The sequence below is a fragment of the Acomys minous genome, assembly GCF_964271855.1.
Source record: "Acomys minous genome assembly, chromosome: 14".
Lineage (NCBI taxonomy): Eukaryota > Metazoa > Chordata > Mammalia > Rodentia > Muridae > Acomys > Acomys minous.
In genome coordinates, this window is record NC_140496.1 from 11,849,313 (window position 1) to 11,877,095 (window position 27,783).

The 27,783-nt window shown below is 46.9% G+C and overlaps 1 protein-coding gene and 1 long non-coding RNA gene across 3 annotated transcripts in view; one reads left to right on the forward strand and one right to left on the reverse strand.

The window, feature by feature from the left end:
- Positions 1–27,783, reverse strand: part of LOC311583382 — a 491,748-nt gene that overhangs the window by 264,384 nt on the left and 199,581 nt on the right. The window lies entirely within an intron of this gene.
- The window catches only part of CDYL2 (chromodomain Y like 2), a 149,145-nt gene that overhangs the window by 82,460 nt on the left and 38,902 nt on the right, over positions 1–27,783 (forward strand). The window contains exon 2 of one of the 2 annotated variants that reach the window (XM_084756314.1): positions 16,878–17,469. In XM_084756314.1, the coding sequence (XP_084612440.1) occupies positions 16,878–17,469 (592 nt within the window). Of the gene's footprint in view, positions 1–16,732; positions 17,470–27,783 lie in introns of those variants that run through there. The other variant, XM_084756313.1, reaches the window with a different exon arrangement.

Genomic DNA, 27,783 nt, shown 5'->3' on the forward strand with positions numbered 1-27,783 from the left:
GTATTGATTTTATTGCTGTTAAGTACTATGATCTTATAAAGTCCCCAAGAACACAGGGCCCTTGTGTGGTTTAGGAGATAACAGAATGGCCCAAGCTCAGTGGTCTGGATTCTAACTAATGTTGCTATGAAACAAACCACCCAACAAAGTGATACTGTAACACACACACACACACACACACACACACACACACACACATACACACACACACACACACACACACATTCATAGCGTCAGGAATTCAGAGAGAGAGAATGGGAGCTCATATTCATATGTTTCTATTTCATGGTGTTTGGAGACTTTGGAAAGACTTAAAGGTTGAGATGAAGTGAAGCTTGGTGGACGGAAGTAAGTTTATGTGCATGTCTGTTGGTTCCTGTTGGCTGGTGGCTGGGGCATGCGCAGTTCTGGCAGCTGGAACATGTACACATGGTCTCTTTGTGTGGCTTCATTTGGGCTTCTTCACAGCATGGCTTCTTGCTTCCAGAAATGAGCATCCCAGTGACAATGAGTGGTGGTGCTCCTCCTCCTCCTCCTCCTCCTCCTCCTCCTCCTCCTCCTCCTTCTTCTTTTTAAAAAATATAGCCATAGAAACCACAGAGGGTCACTTCCACATACTGGTGTTCAGTTGGTCTTAAAGGTCTATGTAAGTTCAAGGAGAGTGGACACAGACAATGCTTCTTGATGTTGAGGTGTAACTGTATAAGGCAGAGACCTTATTGTGGTCAGCTTTGTAAAATGCCCATACCTAGTGTGCTGGCTAGTTTTATGTTAACTTGACATAAGTGAGAGTCATTTGATATGAGGGAACCTTAACTGAGAAATTCCCTACATAAGATTGGGTTGTAAGCAAGCCTATAAGGTATTTTCTTACATAGTAATAAACATGGGAGGGGCTAGCGCTTTGTGGATGCTATCAGTCTTGGGCTGGTGGTCCTGGTCTATAAGGAAGCAGGTTAAGCAAGACACGAGGATCAATCTATTAAGTAGCAGCCCTCCATGGCCTCTGCATCTGCTCCTGCTTCCAGGCTCCTTCTCTGTTTGAGTTCCTACCCCGATTTCCTTTGATGGTGAACAGTGATATGAAAGTAAAAAAAACAACCCCTCCCTCTCTGTGTTGCCTTTGGCCATGGTGTTTCATCACACTAAATAAGAGACTCAGCATACAACACTTAAGACTGTGACAAGGTCAACTTAACAAAGGATAGCAAAGACTGCCAAGGCCATGTTCTTTTTCAATATGCTCCAGACTCATCAAGTGTTCCAAGTGGTTGTCTGGATGCTGGGCTGAGCTTCGCTGTCCAAATGGAACCTTCTGATTCTCACCCATGGCTGTGGCTACCCATTCAGCTGGACAGTCATCTGATTTAACACCGTAAGATGATTTCAGTCTTCTGGAAGTTTGTCTACAAATAGCACATGCCACTCTCACTGAGCCACGTGACTCCTTTGTGCTCACAGCTCTTCACAGCTTGTCTCAGAACTTTGCCCATGTAGTTTTCCACCCACACACCTGGTGCCCATGAAGTGCCTTCTGGGTGTCAGGCATCGCATGGAACATTCCAAGTGTGAGCAGAAGCCGGAGAAGCTACTGAGCTCAGTATACCACAGGCCATACCCACAAAGGGGATGACATCTGAAGAGACAGTTTTGTTCAGGCAAATAGAGCCACTGCTGGTTGAGAAGTGGCTAATTCAGGATGTGAAAGTGTCCTTGTCCCTCGATGCAGTATTGAAGAGGGTCAGCTAGGACATGTTTCTTTTGGAGACATCGGGCAAGGGGTCAAATTTAGCACTATAGGTTGTGATAGTTATAGCTGTCAGCTTGGCGGAACCCAGAGTCACTTGGGGGAAAGATGTTAATGAGGAATTAGTAGATCAGGTTGACTAGTAGGCATGTCTGGGCAGGGGCTGGGGGTGTGGTCTTTTGATGGTCAATTGATGGAAGACCCAGCCCATTGTGAGCTGTGTGATTGCCTGTGCAGGGGGTCTTGAGAATGCAGGAAGCTAGGCAAACACACGCAAGCATGGATCCATGTGTCTATTCACTCTCTGCTTTAAGCCCCTGCCTTGACTTCAGCACAACAGTGGACTGTGACCTACAACTATAAGCCAAATAAGCCGTTTCTCCTCTAAGTTGCTTTTGGTTAGGTATTTATCACAACAGCAGAAATGATGCTAGAACAACAGGTATGCATCGGCGAGGAAAACTCATAGAGGTTTAAAGAAGGAATAGTTATTTACCCTCCTCCCCCTTTTTAAGGCTGTTTAATTTTCAGAATAACAATCTGGGAGGTGCTATGCCCTGTTCAATCCTGAAGAGGAAGGGAGGCCCAGAGAGGTACACGAATGTGCCAAGGCTCACACAGCAAATAGCTTTAATGAAATGCCAGGGCTACCAGGATCCAAAGCCCAAGCTTGCTCTCCCGCTCCATCCCTAGTGTCAGAGGAGGAGAGCGCTTTTACACGTGGAGAAAGCCTGCTCTTTTATTAACTTGAAATGTTAATAAAAACAGGACTTCTAGTTAAGCTCTCAAATAATCCTTCCTTGATGGCTTCCAGGTGTGTCTGCAGGCGTGCCCACCCACCCCTGGCCCCTGCATGAGCTGTCAGTGTCATCTTCCTCACACGGGAGTGTAGGCGAGTTGGGGATTCTGACAGAGTGTTTCGTGATCAGGACTTCGTATTTCCCACGAAGACTTTGGAGGTTCCATGAGTTTGTGTGGAAATGCCTACTTCTGGTTGTACCTGGCTCATCCAAGAAGTCATTCTCTTGGGAGTTACCCTGCCTGACAACTATTCTTCCACTACCTTGTGCCCATCACCATGGGTGTGGTCCAGCTTGCCCATCAGTTAACAGAGCTCTTCCTGACTTTCTGAGGCTGTGGTTTGCCCTTGTGTTGGCATGTTATGAGGGGACCATAGTTTCCACATTTACAGCAATGCCACCACATTGCAAATGAACCCGAGTGACAGACTGAAGATAACCAGCTGTGTGTAGTCAGGATTCACACTTGTACCATGACAAAAACATATACACATGGGACTAAAGTTCCAAATTACTTTCTTCATATCTCAAAATAAATATCATGCTGGGTATAGGATATGCAGTGAGAGATTGTTCCTGATTTTCAGCGAAACTGGAAATTGGCATATTCAGAGTGCTCCCTGATGACTTAGCTCTTTACAGACTTTAAAACATCATCGAGGCTGGAGGGATGTCTCCGTGGTTGAGAGTGTTCATGGCTCTTGCAGAGGACCTGAGTTTGGTTTCCAGCATCTACGATAGGCAGCTCACAGTGGCTATTTCCCTGTTATGTACTTGGGGTCTCTTTCTGGGATGGGATTGCTTGATCCAAATGCACAGGTATAACTTGATAAATGTTGCGACATGATGAGCAGAGTCTTTCACAGTTGCTAATGCTGTATATTCCCTTTCTTAATCACATAAACTGTGGAAGGAGATTCAGCAGCTACTGTTATAAGGTGACTTGGCTGCTCTGAAAAGCCACCCTGGTATCACAGTCATTTAACAAACAGCCCTAAGGCTTATGAGGATAGGACAGGTAGGACACAGACTGTGTATGTATATATATATAAAATAGCATATTATTTATATATTATAAATAAATACATACATATTTAATCACTTACTTTGAGAGGATCTGACTTTGCCTTGTAGGTTCAGAGCTCATGATCTTATGGAAGTGTTGAGGAAAAAAATATGATTTTTAATGAAACATTGGATGCTCTCAGGACAGTCTGTGGATATGCTGCTGTGGGGCAACTGGTGGGTCGACCTGATATGTATTTCCTAAAATAAATTTATTATCTGTGTGTGTGTTGGGGGGGGGGGAATCGCGTGAGAGCTTGCACGTGCATGTATGTGTGTATGATAATTTTGTAGTAAGTTTTTATATTCCTATTGATGTTTCCTTCTTATCTTTTTCCTGTAGAGTATGTATGTGTTTATATTCAACATGGCTGACACAGTCTGTATTAAATTTTATAGTGCAGTGTATCAGCGATAGGCTTACTGCCTTAAGACAAAAGCAGATGATCATTATTCATGGTTTGGTACGGGCTGACTGGTTTCTCTCATGGCTTGATCTGGGCTCACTCAGGCAGCATGGATGGAAGGTCCACCAGCGCGCTCTACAAGATGCTGGCTGGGACTTCTGTGCCCTCTGGTGCACTAGAAGGGCATCCTTCAGTGGGGGTCAGCAAGAAGAGTTAAGCACAGAAGCTGCCAAGGGGCTACTTCTGCCCCAGCTTTTGACACTGTATGAGGCCACTCCCACCACATTCTGTTTGTTAAGGTGAGTCACAAGAGCAGTCTGTATTCCAGGACTGGAAAATAGTCCATCCACTGGTGGGAAGAGAGATGCAAAGTGGAATTACCGAGGGGAGTAGGTGTCCAAAGGTACGATTCACCATGAAGAACGTAGTGTTCCAGAGTGTGTGTGTGTGTGTGTGTGTGTGTGTGTGTGTGTGTGTGTGTGTGTGTGAGAGAGAGAGAGGGGGGGGGTGTTTGTTGAAATCACCTGGAATTGGGCTTTAACGCCCACACTGTTTCCTCCGTTGTGACATGAGGGTCCGTTCCCCCCCACTTCCGTTTATTCATCCCATTGCCCTTCCCCAGGTCCTCTCATCTGACAGGGATCCGGATGTTCCTCTTTTATGAGTTACATCCCCTAATACTCTCAGGGATGTTCCCAGGCTTGCTTCCTTTCTCAGTTGATTTATTTATTTTTTCCACCCTAGCTCTACCCTCACGATGCTGGTGGCTTCTTCCAATTGTGCTTAATTATGTAATTGGGGAAATGCTTTCCCGCTATGGTTTTTAAAGACCTCTTGTCTATTTTTGTTTAATTCTCCCAGTGGTCCCTGAGAATCATTCTGTAGCCTTCTGGAAATGGACTCATTGGGATTCTGACTGTAATTGCATTATATTTATTGATCAATTTGTTGCAAACTGGCAGCATTAATATATTGGGACTTTCCACCTAGAAGCACCATGGGACCACCCTATTCATATAAGCCTCAGAAAGATCACTGAGTAGAACCTTGTGCTTTACCCACTTAGTTCCCCAGTATTTTCTGTGCCTCTTAGGTCTAGTCACTGACAGAGAGGAATTGTGTCCCTCTTCCTGATGATGGGGAGCCAGCCCCTCCTTCCTAGTTAAACCATTGCATGAGTAAAACATGTCACTTTAAAGGTCTGCGTCTGCATACATCCTGGTTCTCAGGAGCTTTCTCTGCTAAGATTACATACAACCACTTATATGTTAGTGGTTTTCACAGTGAGTTTGAGCTCCCCGCCCCTTTGGTTTTTCAAGACAGGGTTTCTCTGTGTGGCTCTTGACTGTTCTGGAGTCATTTTGTAGACCAGGCTGGCCTCAAACTCACAACGATCCGATCCTCCAGCCTCTGCCTCCCGAGTGCTGCTTGGCCTCTTTTTTCTCTTTTAAGAGCATTTTAGAATTAGTACTGTGTTTGTGAGTGTGGATGGTCTGTGAGTGTGTATGAGTGCATGTGTGTGTGTGTGTGTGTGTGTGTGTGTGTGTGTGTGAGAGAGAGAGAGAGAGAGAGAGAGAGAGAGAGAGAGAGAGAGAGAGAGAATGGCATATGCGCGAGTGTGTGTGTAAGGGTGTGAGTGTGTGTGCGTGTGAGTGTGAGTGTTTTTAACCTGCTGCATGTGGAGGGAGGGGAATCAGTTTGTGGCTTCGCTGGCTCTCTCCTCTAGTCTAGTGTTTGTGCCGGGTTCTTTGTGGCTCTTGCCTGTATTTTATCCCATTAAAATGGTTTTTTATTTTCCTCTCTGAACTTATGTGGGCTTCCCCAACCCCTTCATTCAGACTGTGTCACAGCTCTGTGCCACTCTGCCAGTCAGTTGTCACAGGCATCATTCCATCCTAGGTCCCTCTAGCATTCTGGGTGATTTGTGTGTGTGGAGGACAGAGTACAATGTCAGGTGTCTTCCTCAATCATGTTTCCCATTATTTTTTTGAGACCGAATCTCCCACTGAATCTAGCTAGAGCTGACTGACTATTTCAACTAGACTTGCAGGCCAGCAAGCCCCAGGGATCCCCCTGTCTCCAACCCCCCCTAACCCCCCACACCCCCAGCTCACTGTATATGGCTTTATATGGGATCTGGGAATTCAGGGTCAGGTCCTCAAACTTGTGTGGCAAGCATTTCACAGCCCACCCTCAGCTGTTTTTTTGTTTTTAAATATATCACATATATTAAAGGTCACTTTGTGGTCTGTATGAAGTCCAGTAGCCTTTGACATGTGTAGAGTCACGGGATCACCTCCACCATCATGTAAGGCAGTTGCATCACGTAGAAATCCCCTAGTCTAGCCATGTGCAACTGTACCTCCCAAGTGGCTTCTGACACCCACAAATCTCCCCATCTCTGTGGTTGTAGCTTTTCCAGGATGTCATACAAATGGAACTACAAAATAGTCATAGCCTTTCGAGTCTGTCTTCTGCCATCATGCAGAATAAATTTCAGATTCACCCTGGTTGCTGTGAGTTGCATACCAGTTGCCTGCTCCCTTTTGTTTCTGAGCACTAGTGGGCTCCGCAGAGCCCCTTTGGTTTGTTTATCTGCTTCCTGGCTGCAGGTTTGCTGTTAAACTTGAGATTGGGGAGGTTATAAACAATTCTGGGTATGCACACACAGGTTTGATTGATTGATTTTTTTTTTTTTTTTGGTGTTTGTTATGTTTACTCTCATCTCTCCTTTCATCACTTAGCTTTTATTTCTTAATGCTATTTTGTTTTCAAAGTGGCTTTTGTACCGTGGACCTCATTCCATCTTCTCATTTGATTTAAGATGCGCATTTCCTTTTCTCTTTCTCTTTCCCTTCAGTTGGCTTGCGCAGTTGGAGTGTTAGAGTGATTTTTGACAGATGTCTGCTATGTTGATTAAGTTGGAGAATGCTTCTGCATCTCTGAAACTTTGCTGGTGGCTCTTGTTGTCTTCAGCGTGCTGCCCAGCCTGCCCCACCCCATCCTCAGTGGAGCTTTGATCCCATGTACCAGGCTGAGATTTGCCTGGTACATGATCTCCCAGGTGTGCCTCTTGGAATCAGTGTGGTGCCTGCGCACTTGCTCCTAGAGGCTGCACGTCTTGATTTTTCTGTCCTTCACCAAGTGTCTCCTGCTTGGATATAATACAGTTTATTCACTTTTGAGAATATTTCCTCGTTCAGTTTTCTGGCTGCTCCAAGGAAAAAACGCCATGATTATTCATGTTATCTTGTGGATATTACCTGCTTCTCCTGAAGGCGGAGGCAGTTTTTCTTTTTCAAAATATATGCAAGCATGCTTCTTAGATGGAACCCCAGGGCCTCGCATAAGCTAGGCAAGCACTCTTCCGCTGAGCTATACTCCCAGCATGGAGCGTGTGTGGAAGCATATTCTTCAGTTATAAGATGCAAAAGTTTGATACCTGCTCTTCACTCTTCTCCAGGTAAAACCACTTTTTCTGTGTATGTGTATATGTGCATGCATGTGTGTGTTTGAGTCTGTATTCCTGTGCATACACATGAGAGTGTATTGGAATGTATATGGTGGGTGTGCATGGATGTGTATATGCATGTATGTGCCTATGTATGTATATGCATATGGAAGTGTGTGTGTGTGTGTGTGTGTGTGTGTGTGTGTGTGTGTGTGTATGCATATGGCAGCCAGACATCACTGTTGGATGCGTCTCCCTCAATCACCTTACTACCCGAGTTTTTGAGACATGGGCATGGTGATTTGGCAAGGCTGGCTGGCCTCTGGGCCCCAGGGGTCCTCCTGTTTCTACCTCCCCAGATACATGATAGCACAGAAGCATGCTGTTGCCCCAAGCTTTGTAGTGGATGCTGGGGATTTGAACTCAAGATCCTTATGCTTGTGTTTTGCTGAGGGATCTATGGCCTCTTATGCCCATTTTCTACAGTTATCATCTGAATGTGGTTTTAAAATCACCCACTGTTCTTGCTTTGTGCTTTTTTTGCGCTGTTGTTTAAGCACACCTCTGAGAGTCACTTTACGTTTGTCTTTGATTTTATCATCCTCTGGACTTAGGAGACCGAACTCTAGCTTCTCACTGCATCTTATTGTTTTCTGTCCGTCCACAGATATGTATGTACATCTCCTGTGCTGTTTAGTTTTCATCAACTTTGCACAAACTAGAATCATGGAGGAAGAGGAAGAGGAAGAGGAAACCCCCCCCCCCCCATTGAGAAATTGTCTCCATCAGATTGCCTGTGGGCCAGTCTATGGGGCATTTTCTTGATTAATGATTGATGTGAATAGGCCCAGCCCACTGTGGGCAGTGTCATCCCTGGGCAGGCGAGATCACTGTGGGCTGCATAAGAAAGCAGGGAGAGGAGCCTGGCGTGGTGGCGCAGGCCTTTAATCCCAGCACTCGGGAGGCAGAGGCAAGTGGATCACTGAGTTCGAGGCCAGCCTGGTCTACAAAGTGAGTCCCGGACAGCCAAGGCTACACAGAGAAACCTTGTCTCGAAAAACCAAAACTAAATAAATAAATAAATAAATAAAATAAAATAAAATAAAAATAAATAAGAAAGCAGGGCGAATAAGCCATGGGAGCAAGCCAGTAAGCAGAGTTCCTCTCTGACCTTCAGTTCCTACCTCCAGGTTTCTACCCTGACCTTCCTCCGTGGGCTGTGAGCTGGGAGTTGTAAGAGGAAACAGTCCCTTTCTTCCTCTAAGCTGATTTTGGTTGTGGTGTTTGGCACAGTAACAGAAAGCACACGAGGACATCTCCTTACTATGCCTTTTCAAGTTTAAATTCACATTCATTTATTCGTGTGTGTGTGTGTGTGTGTGTGTGTGTGTGTGTGTGTGTGTGTACGTGGAAATCAGAGGACAACTTCCAGGAGTCAGTTCTCGCCTACCATGGAGGCCCCAGAGATTGAATTCAAGCCTTTTGGCTTGGTCTTGCTGCCCCCATCCCCTTTAAGCTGTAAGATTTAGGCTGTAAATCAGTTTGTGAAGCCCATGTCTAAGCCATGGTTTTCAAAACAGATAATTTGTGTTTTGCTCTCTAAAACACGAGACAAGATCCTTCTTTGCCTCAGAAGACTACCTAACCAGTCAATAGGAACTCTACAGTTCACAGTGTTTGCCCTCCATGTGTGTACACATGAGTATGGCTGACAGGGGTCAATGTTGGGTGTTCTTGTACATCACTCTTCACCTTGTTTTTTGAGACAGGGTCTCTCACTGAGCCCAGAGGTTGCCATTTTGGATAGATAAGTTGTTCAGCAAGCCCTGGGATTCCTCCGCCTCTCCCCCTTTACCTCATAGACCTGGGTCTCTAGGCATGCCCCAGCACACTTGGAACCTGGCTTTATATGGGTGCCAAGGACCCAAAGCCATAGCCTTGAGCTCTCACAACAAGTGCTGGGTCTACCGAGCCGTCTCTCCATGCCAGTATTTGTGTCTTTATCGTATATTGTTTTACTATTCCCTGAACTGTTGTTCTGGGTGGAGGAGGGCTGTCACGTGACAGAACAGGGGTTAAATTTTGAAATGGAGATGTTTTGTAAGGTGAGAAACAGAGTCTTCATAACCCCCTCCCTCCCCATCACTAAATGCTCTTCTGGACTTGCAGACTCAGGATATAGAGAGATTTCCACCCCCCGCCTTACACCTTGATTAGCGTTTCCATCCCATTCCCTTTATTAATGTTGGTTGGATCTCTGTAACGTCTTCTGCATGCCTAGCCTCATGTTTATCGATATATCTTTTAAAATCAGTGGCTGTTCCCCTACGGCCCTGGAGGTTCTGGGTGAGGCTGTGGTCAATGGCACCAGTAGGTTCACTGCTTGATTCTGGCCCTTCCTGGTTCCTGTGGGGTGGTCTTTGTCCCTGTTCTGTCTCTTCCTTTCTTTGGCTCCTTCCTTCTTTCTGCATGGGATTCTTCCTTCACGTCACTTTCCTTCTCGGTCTGTTGGTTTCATTTTATCATCTGTCTGTTTTGAATACAGATGTCTTATTTTCTACAGAAAATGGAAAATACCAGCCATGCTTGCTGAAGGCATATAGCAAATGTCTTATTAGTGTGGCTTTCTGGGGAGTTTTGGGTAGGGAACCTGCTTGTGTTGTAGACTTTTCTGTGACTCTGTGCTCCTGGCTGAAATCGGGCTTCTTTAGGGGTGGAGCTCCCATCAGAGGATTGTGGTGACCCATCTTGATCACCTTGATCATCTGGTCACCAGGGAATCTCCAGGTCAGCCCTTGCCTAGAAACATGTTTGATTTACTTGGGTCTGGGTCAAGTGTCTTGGTCTGGTGGCCACCTTCCCTGGGTGGCGTTGCTAGGCAGACCACGCTCTTCCTACCTATCTTTCTCACTGAGACACCTAACATACTGAAGTGGGCAGTTCCTTCTGGAACTCTTCCCTGTCCTTTCTTTCTTGAGGAGCTCATTCACTTGCACCCCAAGAGAACTGACTCAGGATATTGGCAGGGTTAAAAAAGAGAGGTCCATGTCAGGAAAGAGGAGCCCTTAATCGCTGCTGGCAGGAATGCAAGTTATTACAACCACATGGAAATCAGTATATAGAGTTCTCAAAGAAAGAAAGAAAAGAAAAGAAAAAGGAAAGAAAAATAGAGAGACCATATGACTTACTTGTGCCACTCTTAAGCATATCCCCAGAGGACTCTACGTTCTACCCCAATAACACTTGCACATCTGTCTTTATTACTCCTATGTCCATAAGAGATAGAGAATGGAGCCAGCCTAGATGCACAGCAACAGATGAATAGGTAATGAAAAGGTGGCACATGAATATAATGCACTATTATGTAGCTGTAAACAGAAACAAGCGAAAAACGTTGCTTGATGAATCTGGCAAGAGCAACATTAAGCTGAGGTGACTCTTAACCAAAACCAGACAAGACCAGCATATTTTCCATCATATAGAAACCACAGCCTATAGCAGATCCATACTTACAGGGAATTGTGGGTAAGTATGGGGAAAGCCTACATATCTAGAAAACAGAGGGAGTGAGGTAAGGAAGTGTGGGAGTGCCATAGGAACACATGGGACATGAAGGAGGAAAAGAGTCACATTTAAATGTGAATTAAAAATACAAAAAACGTAAAAGAGAGAAAGGTGTCCTCATGGGGTCAAGGGACTGAGTTGTGTTTCTATCCAGGGATGGCTACTCTGGTGAGGTCCTTTGGCAGGGACATCACTCTTTATTCTTTTGTCTTCCCTGCTCTTTGCTCTCAGGTTTGGCTGTGTTGGCAAACCTGAGTTCCCAGTCCTGTGTGCTGGGAAGCAATGCATTCAGGAGTCTGAAAAGTCTCTGATAGAGGATCCTGGGCCCCAGAGATACTGTGGTTTTCTCATTTGCTTTCCCTGGGGAGCTTACAGTTGGAGGGGAAAGATGGGAAAAGGAGCCAGTTAGGGAGAGGGGCCTACATGGCATGCTGGAAAACCCAGGAGTGCCATGATTGGGAAGGGTAATCTAACCATGTAGAGGGGCCTCAGCATGCACTTCCTCCTTGCTCTCTGCTGTTAGAGTCACCAGAGGCCCAAAGACAACGATAAACGTGCAAAGGAACACATGGTCGGGTTTAATAGGGGATTTAACCAAGATGGTCTTATTCCAAAGCCTGGGTTCTTAATATTATACCAAGTTCATTTTTATGTGAGTGTGCAATCCGTCCATCTGCTCATTGCTTCATGAGCCCAACCCTCTTACCCATTCTTTCACCTGTCAGCTGTCTATTTGCCCGTCAGTCATCCACCCATGGATTTACCCACTTATCCATCCATCCTTCCATCCATCCATCAACCCAACCAGCGATGGTCAGCCAGCTACCCATCCATCCATGCATTCATCTGCCCATACATCCCTTTACTCATCTATTTCCCATCCATCCATTTAGTCATCCACTTACCATCCACCCAACCATCAGTCATTCACCCAGCTCTCCATCCATCTATGCACTCACCCACCCTTGCACATATCTATTTATCCACCTACCCATCGTTCATCACGGTCTACTTACCATTCATCCGCCCACCTGCACATCCACCCACGGTGCAACATTGTCTTCTGCTTTACCTAGGGGAGGGATCCCTTCCCTGTAGGAGCCAGGCCTGTGGATTCTAGAGCAGAGCCCCTCCCCCGCCCACGCTGTTAAACACCCCTTAGCTCCCAAGAGCTGTCTGTGTGCTGCTGATGCTCTAGGCCCTTGTGTGTGCTGTCATTCCAGGCACTGCCAGGCTGCTTTCAGAAACCCCCAAAGCTTTCTGAGGTGTCATTATAACTGACTGGCAGCACCTTTGACCCCACAGGTGGGGGGGGGGGACAGGATGAGTTGGTCCCAGTTTCATTTAACAACAACAACAACAACAACAACAACAACAACAACAACCCCTGTTAATTGAGTTTGTGTAATTTATGCAATGCATCTAAAACTCAGTCTTGTAAAGAAGGGAATTGTAATAGAAAGAGTTCAATTTAAGAAGAGATGAATCAATTAGGGAATCAGGTATTATGAAGAGGAAGTGTGGCCTAACTATATCCATATTTATTAGAGCAGAGCAGTAAAGGCCACGTCGTGATTTCCCATAGCTTCGGTTGCATGTTAACTGTCAGGGAGGTGATTGCAGTTGACAGAACTTCAAACTGAAACAAACAGAGTCATATAAGGGGTCCCTTGTATTTGTTACTTTACAACAGTTAACCACCCTCACTGCCCCCACCTCTCCGTCCCGTTTTCTCTTTTGTAAGTTTCAGGAGTATAGTCTTTATATGGTGCTTAATGCCAGTGAATCCAAATTTTGTAGGCTTAGATTTTTCACAAACCTACTTTATTTAGGTTTCTTAAACACTTTTACATCCATTCCAACTCCCCATCCCTAGGTAGGAGAGAAAGAAGATTAGAAGGAGGAAAACGGGTTATATAGACCTTTTTACTTCTACTTGCTGGGTAGGGTCATTGGATTCTTTTGGGGGCAATGCCAAGCTCAATTGTTAGCAGCAAACGCAACAGGCAGTCCTCCATCAGTCTCCTACAAACCACTGCCACTCTCCCTATAGGCTTTCTTGTTTAGAGCCCTCAGAGTCCTCAGAATGCAACTAACTCCACCTGGCAAAGGACCACATCACTGCAAGAAGCAGTTATCAGCTGTGGACAAATGAAAGCCCAAATTAAAATCCCATATTTGAGATTAAACTAAAACCATATTTATATAACATAACTGCATTTACAAAGAACCCAAAACTTCCAATACAGAATTTCCAATACAATACAAATATTGTATGGTTATTAACATGTATGGCTGAAGGGAAGGGTGTGGCTTCAAGAGAGAGCACTTACCTAGCACTCACGAGGTCCTGGATCGTGGATCCAGTCTCCAGTGTCACCAAAGGAAACCAAAAACTGCAATATGTTTGCAGTGTTTTTTATTTTTATTTTTTCCCCCATGGAAATTGAGCTCTTGGGGAGTTGTAGAACAGAACTCTCCATGCAGACTAGGCCAGCCTCAAACACACAGAGATCTGCCAGCCTCAACCTCCCAAGTGCTGGAATTAAAGGCGTGCGCCAGCACATTTTTTAAAAGATAGATTTTTAAAAATTAATCTTTGATAATTTCATACAATAGTAAAACATATTTTGATCATACCTTCACTCCTCCCTGCCTCCCTAACTCCCATCCTCCAGCCTTCCCGAGTTGTATTTTCTCACTCTCCTTTTTCGAACCTACTGAGTCCAGTTTGTGCTGCGTATACGTAAGTAGGTTTGGGCCTTCTACTGGAGCTTGGTCGACTGACCAGGGGCTGCACCCTTGCAGAAAATCAACTCCCTTCTCCAGGAGCCATCAGCTGTCAATAGCTCCTCAACCTCCATGCTGGAGTGTTGACTGGCTTAACCTTATGCAGACATTGTACAGGCGGCCACAGCTTCTGGGAGCCCATGAGTCCAGTGGTCCTGTCATGGCCAGAGGCCACCGTTTCTCTCAAGTTCTCCTCCAACCTCTGGCTCTTATTTCTGCCCCCTCTTCCTTGACACTTGAGCTTCAGGGTGAGGAAGTGTCATATAGACAGACATCTTGTGCTTTGTACTTTGACCAGTCACCACTGGCAAAACCCAACTCAAATTTAGCACATGAAAGATAGCAAATGAACTCTTAAAATGGCCTTGGCTTAGGTCGTGTGAGATGAATCACCAGGTAAAGGTACTTGCCACCACACCTGATGACTCAGGTTGTTCCCTGGATCCCACATGCAGAAGAATTAACTCCTGCAAGCTGACTTCCACAAATGCATGGTAGGATATGCACCCCCCCACACACACACGAGCTGTCTTCTGACCCCCATAAATGCACAGTGGCATATGTACCCCTGCATAATAAACATTTTAATTTTCTGATAAAAATGACTTAGATAAATCAGCTATTAGCACAGACCCCCCCTTGCATAATAAATACATTTTAATTTTATGATAAAAAAATGACCCTTTGCTTAGGTACATCAGCTAGTAGCACAGACCCAGCATTACCCTGAGTGTGTTTTTCCTTGAAATATAAGGGGACATGTTTCTACACAGCAGTAGCACATGCCTTAGACATGGACAGTAGGTTCATACCTACCTCTACGAGAGCCTGGCTTCAGTTCCTGGGCAAGTTGCATCATGCACTGTGTCTTTGTTGGGTTTTGTCAGCTCCGCACATACCTAGACACATCTAGGAAGAAGGCATCTGAATTTCAACAATGCCTTCAAGACTGGGCCGTAGACAAGTCTATAGGGCATGTTCTTGTTTAACAGTTAAGGTGGGAGGGCCCCGCCCTGCCCACTAAGGGTGTTGCCAACACTGAGTACATGGGCTTGAGTTGTATAAGAAAGCATGCTGGGGGAGCCAGAGAGAGCAGCATCGCTGCCAGTAGGGCCACGTTACTCCATGCCCTCTGCATCACTTCCTGCCCGACTTCTCTTGGTGTTAAGAGTGTGACCTGAGAGTTGAAATGTGAAGTCAGCCACCTCTTTCCCGAGTTGCTTTTCATTGTGATGTTTTATCTCAGCAATAAAAATCCTAACTAAGATACCCAGTCTCTTTGCCTGTCAGATGGGAGAATTGCAGTGCTCCCCCAGGACGGTATGGCTGGCACCTGTTAGCCTCTCAACAATTGCTGTACTCATCTCTCTGCCTCTATGTTGCACACCTGTGTGGCAGCTGAGGAGGCCGCATGGGGGAAGAACCCAGTTTGATTGATGCAAATCCATTTTGTCCAATGTTAAAGATTCTTGCAGCCGAGACTGAGATGGTTGGCCAGGTATAGCAATTGAGAGACAAAGTTTGTGGTGTGTGTGTGTGAGAGAGAGGGGGGAGGGGGAGGGGGAGGGAGAAGAGAGAGAAGAGAGAGAGAGAGAGAGAGAGAGAGAGAGAGAGAGAGAGAGAGAGAGAGAGCACACTGTTCCTACGCCATGTCTTCCCTTACCTGTACCTATTCTGGGACATAATCTCTCTCTGTGCCCTGGTGCCCTCACAGTAGAGACAGAGAAGATGCTTGCTTATTGGGACGTCAGAAGAAAATGTGATGGGCAAGGTATCAGGCCATCAGTGTCCACCTTAGAAATGCTTTGTGCGTGTTAATGAAAGCTGTACATTAGGTTTATTATTCAAGGACTGGGGAGGTGGCTCGGCAGTTAAGTGCATGTACCACTCTTGCAGAGGACCCGAGTTTGCTTCTGAAGACTCAGGTCAGGCAGCTCATCACCACCTGTGCGGCTCCAGCTCCTGGTGATCCTACACCCTGTGCTGGCCTCCACGCGTGCTCTACACATGCGAAAACACACCCCAGCATACTTACATGCATAAATGCAGCGGCAATTTTAGAATTTTGGTTTCTTTAAAAAACAGAAATGTTATGAGAATGTGGTTTTTGTTTTAATCCCAGGTGTGGGGATATGGGACGGTTTCAGGCTGTCTGCAGCAGCTGACTGTGATTTGCCTCATGCTCTAGCAGGAGCACGGTTTTGCAAGCTGCAGATCGTTTCCACGATTATGTGGCTTTGGAGTTCTGGGAACGTTTCAGAGCATACCATAAATGCTAGGACCCTGACAGGTGGCGTCCACGATTGGTGGTCATTTAGAGAGGTTGCTTGCAGTTTGTTAGTAGCCGTGGTCAAAGAAGAAGCTATTATTAGGGGGTGGAACGGGGTTGGCGGGGAGGTAAAGGATGAGGAGAAGAACTTATAAAGTAGCAAAGGTCAGGTACACATAAATACAAAAGTCTTAAAAATATTATATGAAACAATGATATCACAAAGAAATAAGTATGATGTCATCTGTACTCTTGCTCGATCAATAGTACGTACTTTTATAAGAGTAGAAACCCTTATATGGGTCTTTCAAAGTCAGAGCCCGTTTGGCAGCCCTGAAAAATTAGAGTCTCTAGAGAAAAGCCGGCAATATGATTTACGCAAGAGTGAGTCTGGATGGACACATGGATGCTCCCAGTGGGGTATGGCCTAAGAACCATCATGAAAATTACCATGATTGTGATGTTTTAGTTTTGAGTGAGAGGGGGGAGGGCGGCAGCATCAAACCCAGGGCATCAGGCCTGAAAGGCAGGTGTTCCTTGTCTATCTTAAAGCTTTGCCGAGTGCACAACCCTGACACATCCGCAGGTCATTAAGGCAAGCCCGACTTAACGAATTTCCACTGTTGAGTTTCTAGGTTGGGTGCTGGTAGCTAGACTGGGCAGGTGTTAGCGGGGAGTCACAGTGTCTGCCTGTCCATCTGTCGCTGGACCTGCGATGGCTGGAGGCCCTTTGGAAGACGGATCGTTACGTTTCCTTTCTCACTCTCTCTTCTTGCATTCCCAGGTTGAAAGGATTGTGGACAAGAGGAAGAACAAGAAGGGGAAATGGGAATATCTTATCCGGTGGAAAGGCTATGGCAGCACGGAGGATACGTGGGAGCCGGAGCATCACCTCCTGCACTGTGAGGAGTTTATTGACGAGTTCAATGGGCTGCATGTGTCCAAGGACAAGAGGGTGAAGTCAGGGAAGCAGGCTGGGGCCTCCAAGCCCCTTCGAGACTCCCGCAGCCCGCCAGTGGAGAGGCTCTCCCAGCGCCCTCTGGAACCCGGGAAGAGCAAATCGACTTCCCACAAGCGGAAGCGCGTCAACTCTCCCCTTTCCAGGCCGAAGAAAGGGTCTTCGGGAAAGGCCCCCGGGGCTGGAGACAGGGCCACCAAGACTGTGTCCTATAGGACTACTCCCAGTGGCTTGCAAATCATGCCCCTGAAGAAGGCCCACAACGGCTTGGAGAATGGAGATGCTGGTTCTGAGAAGGAAGAGTTGCACTTTGGAAACGGGTCCCATCCGCCGGATCTGGAGTTGAGTGACCAGGTTGGCGAGCAAGACACCAGTGACTGTGATGGGACCCACTCCGCGCTGGTGGAGAACGGAGTTGGTTTGTGGCTTTTCTTTTTCTCGCTCTCTCGGGCCTTGGTTTTGGCTGGCGGCCAGCTGTTGTTGTTGTTGTTATTGTTTGAGATACGATCTTATGTGGCTCAGGTTGGCCTCAAACTCGCTAAGTATTCTAGGGTGGCCTTGACCACTCTATCTCCTGAGTGTTGGGGTTACAGGCAGGCATTGCTATATCCTGTCTTTGGTAGAGATGGACTATGGGGCATTATGCATGCCTGGCAAACACTCTACCAGTCAAGTCAGTCACCTCTCTGCCCCTTGGTCTGATTTTTCTTTCAACCCATGGAAATATGAAAGTTGCCTCCCATCTCCTGCCCTTGACTCTTAACCACCCATTAATACTGCCTTTGTCTCTCATGTCCGGCCATGGAGATTTGACGTCATGCCGATGCTGGTTATTAGACACCTTTGCCCTCCACATATACTCAGACGAGACCCGGTGATGGGTCACAGAGGCCTAAGTATCACCAGGCCTGTCATCCAAGCTATGTGGGAGGTGGAGGCAGGAGGATTGCAAGTTTAAGGTCACTCTGGACTGTAGGTTGAGTGTGTGGTCAGCCTGGGCCACTTAGTGAGAATTCTGGAATGTGAAGTGGGCATTCAACCCCCACACACTCTTAAATACGGGGGAGTGAGGGGGGCGGAATATATATGAATGAGAGAGAGATTGATTTTTTTAAAAAAAGATTTATTTATTTATTATTTATACATTATTCTGCCCATGTGTGTGCCTACATACCAGAAGAGGGCACCAGATCTCATTACAAATGGTTAGGAGCCACCATGTGGTTGCTGGGAATTGAACTCAGGACCTTTGGAAGAACAGCTAGTGCTCTTAACCTCTGAGCCATCTTTCCAGCCCAGAGAGAGATTTCTTACTGCACTGCAGGACACCCAAGGCCATGGTCACCACACCAGGTCCACATCTCTGAGGGCAGCTTAAGAGTTCTCACATCCCAGCACACGGAAGTCATCCCCAGAGGGCCAGCACCTCCCCTGGGTCTCTCTTCATAGCCTTTGCCCAGTGTGGGTGGAGCATGCCCAGAGGCTGCCTTTCCTTCCTCCCTATGTACTGCTGGGAGTTCGACAAGCAAGCACGTGATAGGAGATGCCTACCCTTCCGGTGTCACCAGCGTAGGTCCTGGCCCTCACTTCTACATTATGTCCTGCTTCAATGTGGTCAGAACGCTGTCACAAAATGTCCAAAACTGAGTCACCATGGAAACTTAATTTTCACGGTTCTAGTGACTGGAAAGTCCAAGATGGAGGTGGCAACAGAGTCTGGTGAGGGAAGTTTCTCATAGGTAAAACATGACTTTTAGCTGTGCCCTTACTTGGATGATAGGACAGCACAACTCCTTTTGTGTTTCTCGATTTAGTTTTCTAAAGTCTCTGTGTTTAGACCAGGCTTGCCTTGGAGTCACTCTGTCGCCCAGACTGGCCTGGAGCTTCCTTTATGCAAATCACTAAGCCCATTCAAGATGGCAGAGCTCTCATGATGTCATCGCTTCCTACAGGCATTGCCTCTTGGTAGTGCAACATGGGGGATCAGGAGAGGAGGAACCCCAACACCCAGATCGTAGTGGGCCCTAAATGCAGTTCCAACCCTACCCCATGTTAGCTCTCTTGCCTACTCCTTTCTGCCCCATCTGGAAGGCAATGCAGATGATGTGCAGCTCATGTTATATTATGGATCATCATCTTCTTGCACTCTCTGGAAGAAGTGGGAGGCAGTGGCCCTGGACCATTCCAGCTTCCCATGCTGTGGCAGAGACCTCAATGGCCCACGTCTTTGGGCAAGCTGTATGTTCCAGTTCCATGCCATCTCCTTTCCCCAAATACCTTTGTACATACCCGTAGGCATCTTCATCTTTGGAGATCAGAACCTCACACATTGGGGGCTTAAGGAAATACTTAGTAGGCACACAGCAATCCATGCCCAATATGCAGGGGCCCTCGGAAGTCCCCAAGGGAACGAGAGTGAACAGAGGTGCCGAGATGCAGGTGGTCCAGCTGGCTAGGTCATGAGTTAAGTGCCTGTTAGTGATGATGCTGAGTGAGGGGTCTGGACTGTTCTGAGCATGTTCCATTGGGGGAGGGCTTGGCATCTTTACCGGAACCTGAGCAATCCCTTTGAGGTTCCTCCTGCTCCAGAGAGGAATTGCACCCTGACACGATTTGTTTAGGTGTCTGCCCTGGCCTGACTCATGTTTCCTCCCATCTGGGGATCCCCCAGTGCTGATATACTTGTGCCTCTAGCATATGGAAGTGCTGTTTGTTTTAAACATTCATCTCCTGGGGGAGACGTAGCTTGTGTAAATGAGGCTTGGCATAAACATCTGCGTTTGATGTTCCTATGACAGCTGCCAGCAGTTACAGAATTCCCAGTCGATGCATGAAGGGTGGGGAAGGGGAAGGGAAGCCTCTTAGGCTCACCGGGTCTGGGCGCAGGAGCCTGGGCAGGATCCCAGTAACTGAGCTGCGGACACCCCCCTGCCAGACCTGCAGCTTCTCTTAAGAGTAAGGAGGAACCTGAGGGAGGGTGGTTTGTGGACTGACTGCCAGACGGCAGTGTGAAGCACACAAAGGGGTGTCTCCCCTTCTGCCTTCTAAAGTGATGTGGGACCACTTTTGCTCTGTGTTGAGCTGCCTGAAATGATGACCTGCTAGTGGGACCAGATACCCCATCACCTGGGAAGCTCATGTTACCGGCCTGCTGAAGTCTCTGGGCCTTCCTCCTCCTCCTCCTTCTCTTCCTCCTCCTCCTCCTCCTCTTCGGTCTGCTATCTTCCCATCTTCCCCAGATAATGTATATCAACACATCCAAGGGCCCCAGCTGCAATAGAGCGGAAGAAGCCGACCGCCTCTATTGTGTTTGTGGCTGTCCCAAACTTTTTGCTTAATTACATCCTTTCGTGTTGGCGCCCACACGCTCCCCTGAGAATAAGGCTGTCGGTCTCATATTTCATGGTGTAATATCCCCTGGATACCTGTGACAAATGTAGTCAGATCGCACAGCATCTGATGTCCTGGGTAGAGTCCAGGAGACTGGCCTTTAACAGGTACCTCGGTGGCTTCTGTGTCTCAGACTTGACGCCAGGATGAGAGTGCGCTGTGTGTTTCCCATCATGCACTGGTGCCCTTTAATTCAATTCTGATTCTTGGAGCACCTGTTTCAGACTACTGCCCGTCTAGGCGCTAGAGCGGAGAGATGCAAAGAGGATTAAGGGGTTCATTTTTTTTGTAACTTACAGTCTATCCTCTGCTAAGCTGGTGGCCTCTGGCTGTTAGTTGAGTACGCACCAGAGGCTGACTCCATGGACGGTGTCACATGAAGCACATGGAATGGCTTTGCCTTATTTACGTACAAGTTTTCTGTAGCCACTAGTGTGAGAGATGCCCCCAGCCTCAGTCAGTCACCCTCTTAACACGTTTGTTAACAACTAGATGGTTTATCCAGGTCTGTCAAGAACTTGGGAAAGGGGAGGCAAAAATCCTAGTCAAAGACAGAATAGTCTGAGGTTTAGAAGTAGAGTGAGACCAAACATGGCCAGAGAGAAGCTTTGATGAGGGCAGTGCCCACATGTAGGTTGGGCGTCGAGTGTTTTCCTCCTGCACCTTCCCTAACTAAAACCCAAGGAAACAGAGCCTTATAACTAATGGGCTGCAGCACCAAGAGAGTTTTCCCTCTTTGTCTTGCAAAAGCGCACAAGGGGCTCCTGGCTGCACTTCATGGAGGTGCTTGAGGATGGGGTGTTATTTTTATATGGCTTTTCCCCCCCCTCTCTTGGTGACTTAAGTTCTGCATAGAGAAAAGCAGCTTATATAATGTGCTTCCCATTGACTGCTGGCTTCCTTATGCTGTAGGAACAAACCAAAGCCAGGGCCTCAGTGGGTGGCGCATGGTGGTTTCACACCACGCCCCTCCCCCACGGAAGCTTGTGATATATATGCCGTGGCTCAGCTCCCGCCTCTGTTCTGATCCTTTTCCTGTAGTGACAAATGACTCTGTGGTCCAGGGACCATCTGCCTCAGTGTCCCTCTGGGAGCTTGTTAGAAAGAGCTCCTCCTCCATCCGATGAATGGGGGAGTTGGGGGCAGGTGTTGAGTCACTCCTGTCAAACGTTGAGTTTTAATAGCTGAGTGTGGATGGCCGCCCCCACGGACGTGTGTGGTTGTGAGCGATGATGGCTCATAGATGCCTCGCTGCTAGATCTGGAGCTGCTCTTCGGCATTTTAAACTTGTAAGAGCATGGTTTTATGAAGGTGCCTCCCTTGACAGTGCGCTTCCAACAAGGATTCTGTCTCCATCTGTCCCCGCCCCTCTCTCTTGTTTCTTAAGAAAGACAGGCTTCAGTTTTGCTGAGAAGCCGTCAGCTTAGGGAGTTCTGCCTTTCCTGGTCTGCCCAGGAGAACTCCTCTGTCCTGACTATCCAGAGGCCACAGGCTGGCTCTTTACAGACCCACTTGTGCTTTAATCCGTCATGACATCCCCAAGGCAGGTACCCTCAATCTCTCTGGTCCCTAAAGCAAAACATGGCCACCCAATGTTGTCCAAGTGCCCTTGGACCCTCAAGCCTCATGCCCACGGTTCTTTGATTTCCACACATCCTTTGCCCCATGGCTTGATGACTGACTGTCTCCCAAGCCTTGAATGATTCATTGTCCCTAACATTGTTCCCACCCTCGCATGCCCTCCCACACAGCTGAGCATCATTCGCCCTTTTCTGTCCACTAATGATCTTTTGAGAGGATACCAGCGCCTTCTCTTCTAGAATGTTCACTTCAGCCTACACATTCTCTGGTATGGCTATCACTTTCTTTTTCTTTGGATCAGACCCGAGATGCACACATCGAAAGCAGCTCACACTGAGTGTCAGTGTGGGGGCAACTTGGGACCTCTCAAAGGCTGAGCCAGACTCGCCACCTACCCATAGAGGATGGGTCAGAGCCTGGTGTGGACTGCAGCCTGAATGTAGTTCCAGGTGGGTATTGTTGGCCAAGGAACCCAATTTTGGGAACCAGCACCATTGACTAATAAGCAAAGCATAGTCAAATGAAAATGTATGAGGTTGTGAAAGTCAGTGGCCTTTTCAGTGAGGCATGCTTGCAACCAGAACCTTTCTTTTGCCTTTGTGAAACTTTAAAGGGTGAGATGGGACTTGGAGTGAGAGATGCAGGGTAAAGCAAGTATCCTGAGACCTGGCTTTGGTGTTTGCAAAGGATGCTCTCTGGTCCTCATGACGGCTCTGAGAAGCAGCTGCTATACCTTTATTATTAAGGTGCACATGGAGGGTGCAAGAATATAGGTTGGGATCAGGAGACTGACCCAGGAAGTTTGATCCTAGAGCTGACCTCTGAAGCACCGCCCACCTGGCTTTGGTGGGCAGTGAAAAGCAATTTATAAACCCTGATTATCTACAGGCTTGAGGGTAAGATCTACTTCTTTGATTCACATTTTTCAAACCTTGATAAAGTGATTAATTTTTTTATACATATAAAACACAACTTGAGGAAGGTTGTTAGAGTGCTTGCCTGGCATGCATGTCTTAAGTTAGAGCCTTGGCATATGTGGTGGCATATGCCTGTAATTGTAGTGCTCTGAATGTGGGGGCAGGGGAACCAGAAATTCAAGATCATCCTTGGCTACCTAGCAAGCTCAGTGCCAGCCCAAGATACATGAATCTGTCTCCCCTTCCCTCTCTCTCTCTTCCTGTTTCTTCCTCCTTTCTCCCATTGCCCCCCACTAAAATAAATACAACTTAACAAGACTGAACTCACTCTTTTTTCCCCAATGCCTTTCATTGATGATCTTTTTATTATGTTTTTAATGTGGGGACATTAATTTGTTTCAAAATTATATCTAATAATCAAGATTCATAAAAGTATTAGAATCACTTATGTAAAGTAGTATGAAACGCTGAGTTTTTTGTTTGTTTTATATTCTGTTTTAAAATTTACTTCTTTATTCACTTTACATCCTGGTCACAGCCCTCCCTCTCTTCCTGCCCCTTCCCTAACTGCATTCCCCACGTCCCCTCCTCCTCAGAGAAGGGTGCGGTCCCCCGTTTCCCCACGGGTGCCAGCCCACCTTGACACATGAAGTTGCTGCAGGACCAGGTACATCCTCACTCACTGAGGCCAGACAAGGCAGCTCAGTTAAAGGAGTGGGATCCAAAGGCAGGCCTCCGAGACAAAGAGGGCCCCTGCTCCAGTTATTGGGGGACCCACATGAAGACCAAGCTGTGCATCTACTACATACGTGCAGACAGCTGAGGACCAGTCCATGTTTGCACTTTGGTTGGTGGTTAGTTGCCTCTGTAGGTCTTTTTATGGAGTCCTTGGCCCCTCAGCCTACCTTAGTCATTCCCCCAACTCTTCCATAGGGCTCCCCAAGCTCTGTCTAATGTTTGGCTCTGGGTCTCTGCATCTGTTTCCATCAGCTGACGGGTGAAGCCTCTCGGAGGAGTTGTGGCAGGTTTCTGTCTACAAGCATAACAGAGTAACATTAATAGTGTCAGGGGTTGGCTCTCTCCTATGGAATGGGTCTCAAGTAGGGCCAGCCTTTGGCTGGCCATTTCCGCAATCTTCACTCCATCTTTGTTCCTGCACATCTTGTAGGCAGGACGAATTTTGGGTTGAAGGTTTTTCTGGGTGGGTTGGTATCCTGACCCTCCACTGGAGGTCCTGCCTGCCTGGCTGTAGGAGGTGGCCACTTCAGGCTCCGGATGTCCTGCAGCTAGGAGTCTCGGCTAGGGTGGCCTCCATAGGTTTCCTGGGGCCTCCCCTATCCCAGGTCCCTGGCACGTCCCAGATTTCCTTAGAAAGCACCCAGAAGAGCCCAGCAGGAGCACAAGGCTGGAATAATCACATGTTCTAGACTCTCTAGAGTGGATAAATGTAACCGAGAGTTCTAGAATGGGCTGCTCCCGACTCATGCAGACTTTCCAGAAAATTGAAAAAGAGAACACATTCCAGGTTTCGTTTGAGTCTCAAGCAGTGTGGATTCCCAAACCAGACAGGGAGACAAGAGAAAGGAAAATGGTAAGTTGGTGTCACTCTGAGCACGGTAGTCAGTAGTCACCCCGAATAACTCTGTGCTTTTACATTTGTCCAGTACCAGCTACATATGTGAAACCAGTATTGACCAGTCTTTTTGGTGTTCAAAAGGAGGAGTTTTCAAAACCAGGAATACACAAGCTTGAGGGGTTTATGCTTTATCCTTCAGTGTGTGGCAAGTAGCTGCTGCTAATGGATGCATTTAAGCCCTTTAGGTGGTGAACCTGAATCCTGGTTCAAGTTGGCCACTGCACCCCACAGGGGGCGCCAGGCTGGGATGGAAAACCAAAAGCTCCAAGTAGAAGCAACCTAACCACTGCCAAGCCAGGAGGAAAGCTGACTTTCTCCAGTTAGGTCATGACCTAGATTTGTTCAAGTTTGCTTTTTAATTGCATCTCTCCCTCTCTCTCTCTGTCTCTCTGTCTCTCTGTCTCTCTCTGTCTCTCTCTGTCTCTCTGTCTCTCTCTCTCTCTGTGTCTCTCTCTGTCTCTCTCTCTGTCTCTCTGTCTCTCTCTCTCTGTCTCTCTGTCTCTCTCTCTGTCTCTCTCTCTGTCTCTCTCTCTTCTCTCTCTCTCTCTCTCTCTCTCTCTCTCTCTCTCTCTCTCTCTCTGCCTCTCTCTCTCTGTCTGTCTGTCTGTCTGTCTGTCTATCTATCTATCTATCTCACACACACCGTGACGTACTTTTGGAGTTCAGGGACAGTGTTCGGGAGGGAGTCAGTTTTCTCCTTCCATATGAGTCCTGAGGATTTTATTAGTTTTTGTCTACATATCATCTATTTGTCTATCTGACTATAATACCATCGGTCTGTCTGTCTATATGTCACCTTTCTTTCTTTCTTTCTTTCTTTCTTTCTTTCTTTCTTTCTTTCTTATTCATTCATTCTATTATCTCTTAACTGTCTGTCATAGTTGGTGTCAGCTGAAATCATCTGAGAAAAGAGAACCCTAACCGAAGAACTGCCTGGATCAGATCAGCCTGTAGCTGTGTTTTCAGGGCATTTTCTTAATTGATAATTGATGTAGGAGGGTCCAACCCACTGTGGGTGGCACCATCCCTTGGCAGGTGGTCCTGGGCTCTATAAGAAAGTTAGTTAAGCAAGATACGGTAACCAAGATGGTCAGCAGCATTCCTCCATGGTCTCAGCCTCAGTTCCTTCCTGACTTCCCTTGATGATGGGCTCTGACTTGTAAGCCGTAGAAACCATTTTCCTCCTAACTATCCACCCACCCACCTACCCATCCACCCATCTACCCATCTACCCATCCATCCATCCATCCACCCAATTCATCCACCCACCCATCCATCCATCTATCCACCTACCCACCCACCTACCCACCCACCTACCCATCCATCCGTCCATCCATCTGTCCATCCGTCCATCCATCCATCCATCCATCCATCCATCCATCCATCCATCCATCATCTTCAAGGCCTCCTGAGGTGTCATCTGAGTAGTAACTGGAGGAGACATTTAAACCTTGTCCTATCGCAAGCTTCATACTAAATTCTGAGTCAGTCCTGTCCTCCTTTCAGTGAGGACATGTAGATTTACTCTCTTCCTTTTAGCCACAGGGGATTTTACAGTATGCAGGGACTTAACTGTCCCATTCTTTGATGACACTCAGGCTGCTGCAGAGGTACACACTCTTGCCAACCCTGGCCACTGCCGGTCTCTGTAATGCTCTTCCCTCCTGGTAATTTAATTTTAGTTTCTCAGCCTGAGAATGTGTTCTTTGTGCTTTCATGTCTCTGGCCCTAGGAGCTGCCCAGACATAGCCATATGCCAACACAGGCTATGCTGGGCCATCAGCCGTCCTCTTCCTGTATCAGATGGATTAGATTGCCTTGCTTCTTTGGGCCCACTGATGAAATGAGTTATGCTTTATAATTTGGGGCAAAAATTTATCTGAATTAGTTTATAGAAAGCCATTAGAATATCACCTGCCATGTGATAGGTGTTTGATGATATCTCTTCCCCCCGCCATGTTCTACTTTTCTAATGTGATCTTTTTATTTTCTTCTTTGTTCTAAAAATTATTTTTTATATTGTGTGTACTAGCCCCTTAGCCCCTGTATTAAGATAAAGAATATACACCGAGTGCCTACTATCTAACAGGTTGGGCACACACTGGTGAGACCTTCCTCATTAAGGGGAACTTGTGGAAGAAACTGTAGGAGTTGTGAGAAAGGACTTGAAACCCAGTTTAGGAGAAAAGGCTTCTTCGAGGAGGTGATGAGTGAGCTGAAGATGATTCACTGGCCAAGGGAGAAGGCAAAGATAGCTGGAGATCCTGACAGCTTGATTAGGGCTCAGGAGCAGCATGCAGCTGGATGAGGGAGTCTGTGTAGTCACCCCTGGCATAAGAACCATATTTATTGACCTACGCTCACCCTGCATGTCTCCCTCAGGGAGTGACACCCATGGGAACCTTCCCTGACTGCCAGTCTGGATCAGTCCTCATTTATCCGCACACAGAAATCAACAACACGTACCTCCTCTTGTAATGTCCATTGCTTGGTTATTTGTATACTAATTACTTTTTTTATGTTAGTGAGCCCAAATACATGAGAACAGCAAATTAGTGGAAGAAGGGTGTGGTTTTTGGCTCATGATTTCAGAGGGTTTAGCCTGTGCATGAGTGGCCCTATGTACTTGGGTAAAAACATCATCATAGTAAAAGGAGCATATGGCAGAGAGGGAATCTTCACTTCATGATGGACGAGAAGCTCTAAAATTAGGGGAGGGGCTGGGGGACCAGGTATAACCTTGAACAGTATGCCCCCAGTGATCTACTTCTTTCAATTAGACTTCCCCTCCTAAACCTTCCAGAAACTTTGGACCATTCAACACAGGAGCCAGTTGGGGAAATTTCATAGTCAAACCAGAACTGTTTGTGTAATTGTATAATTATATAATTCCATGCTCAGGAATACCCCCTGTGAGGGCAGGGTGGCCGCCACTTGACTTCTGGATGAATCTCCAGCACCTTGTGATGCCCCTCATTTATCAGGTGTTTAAGAAACACAGCAAGCTGGGTGTGGTGGCACACACCTTTAATCCCAGCACTCAGGAGGCAGAGGCAGGCAGGTCGATGTGAGTTCAAGGCCAGCCTGGTCTACAAAAAGAGTTCCTGGACAGCCAGGACTACACAGATAAACCTTGTTTCAAAAAACCAAAATAATAGTAATACTAATGCTAATACTACTACCACTACTACTGCTGCTACTACTACTA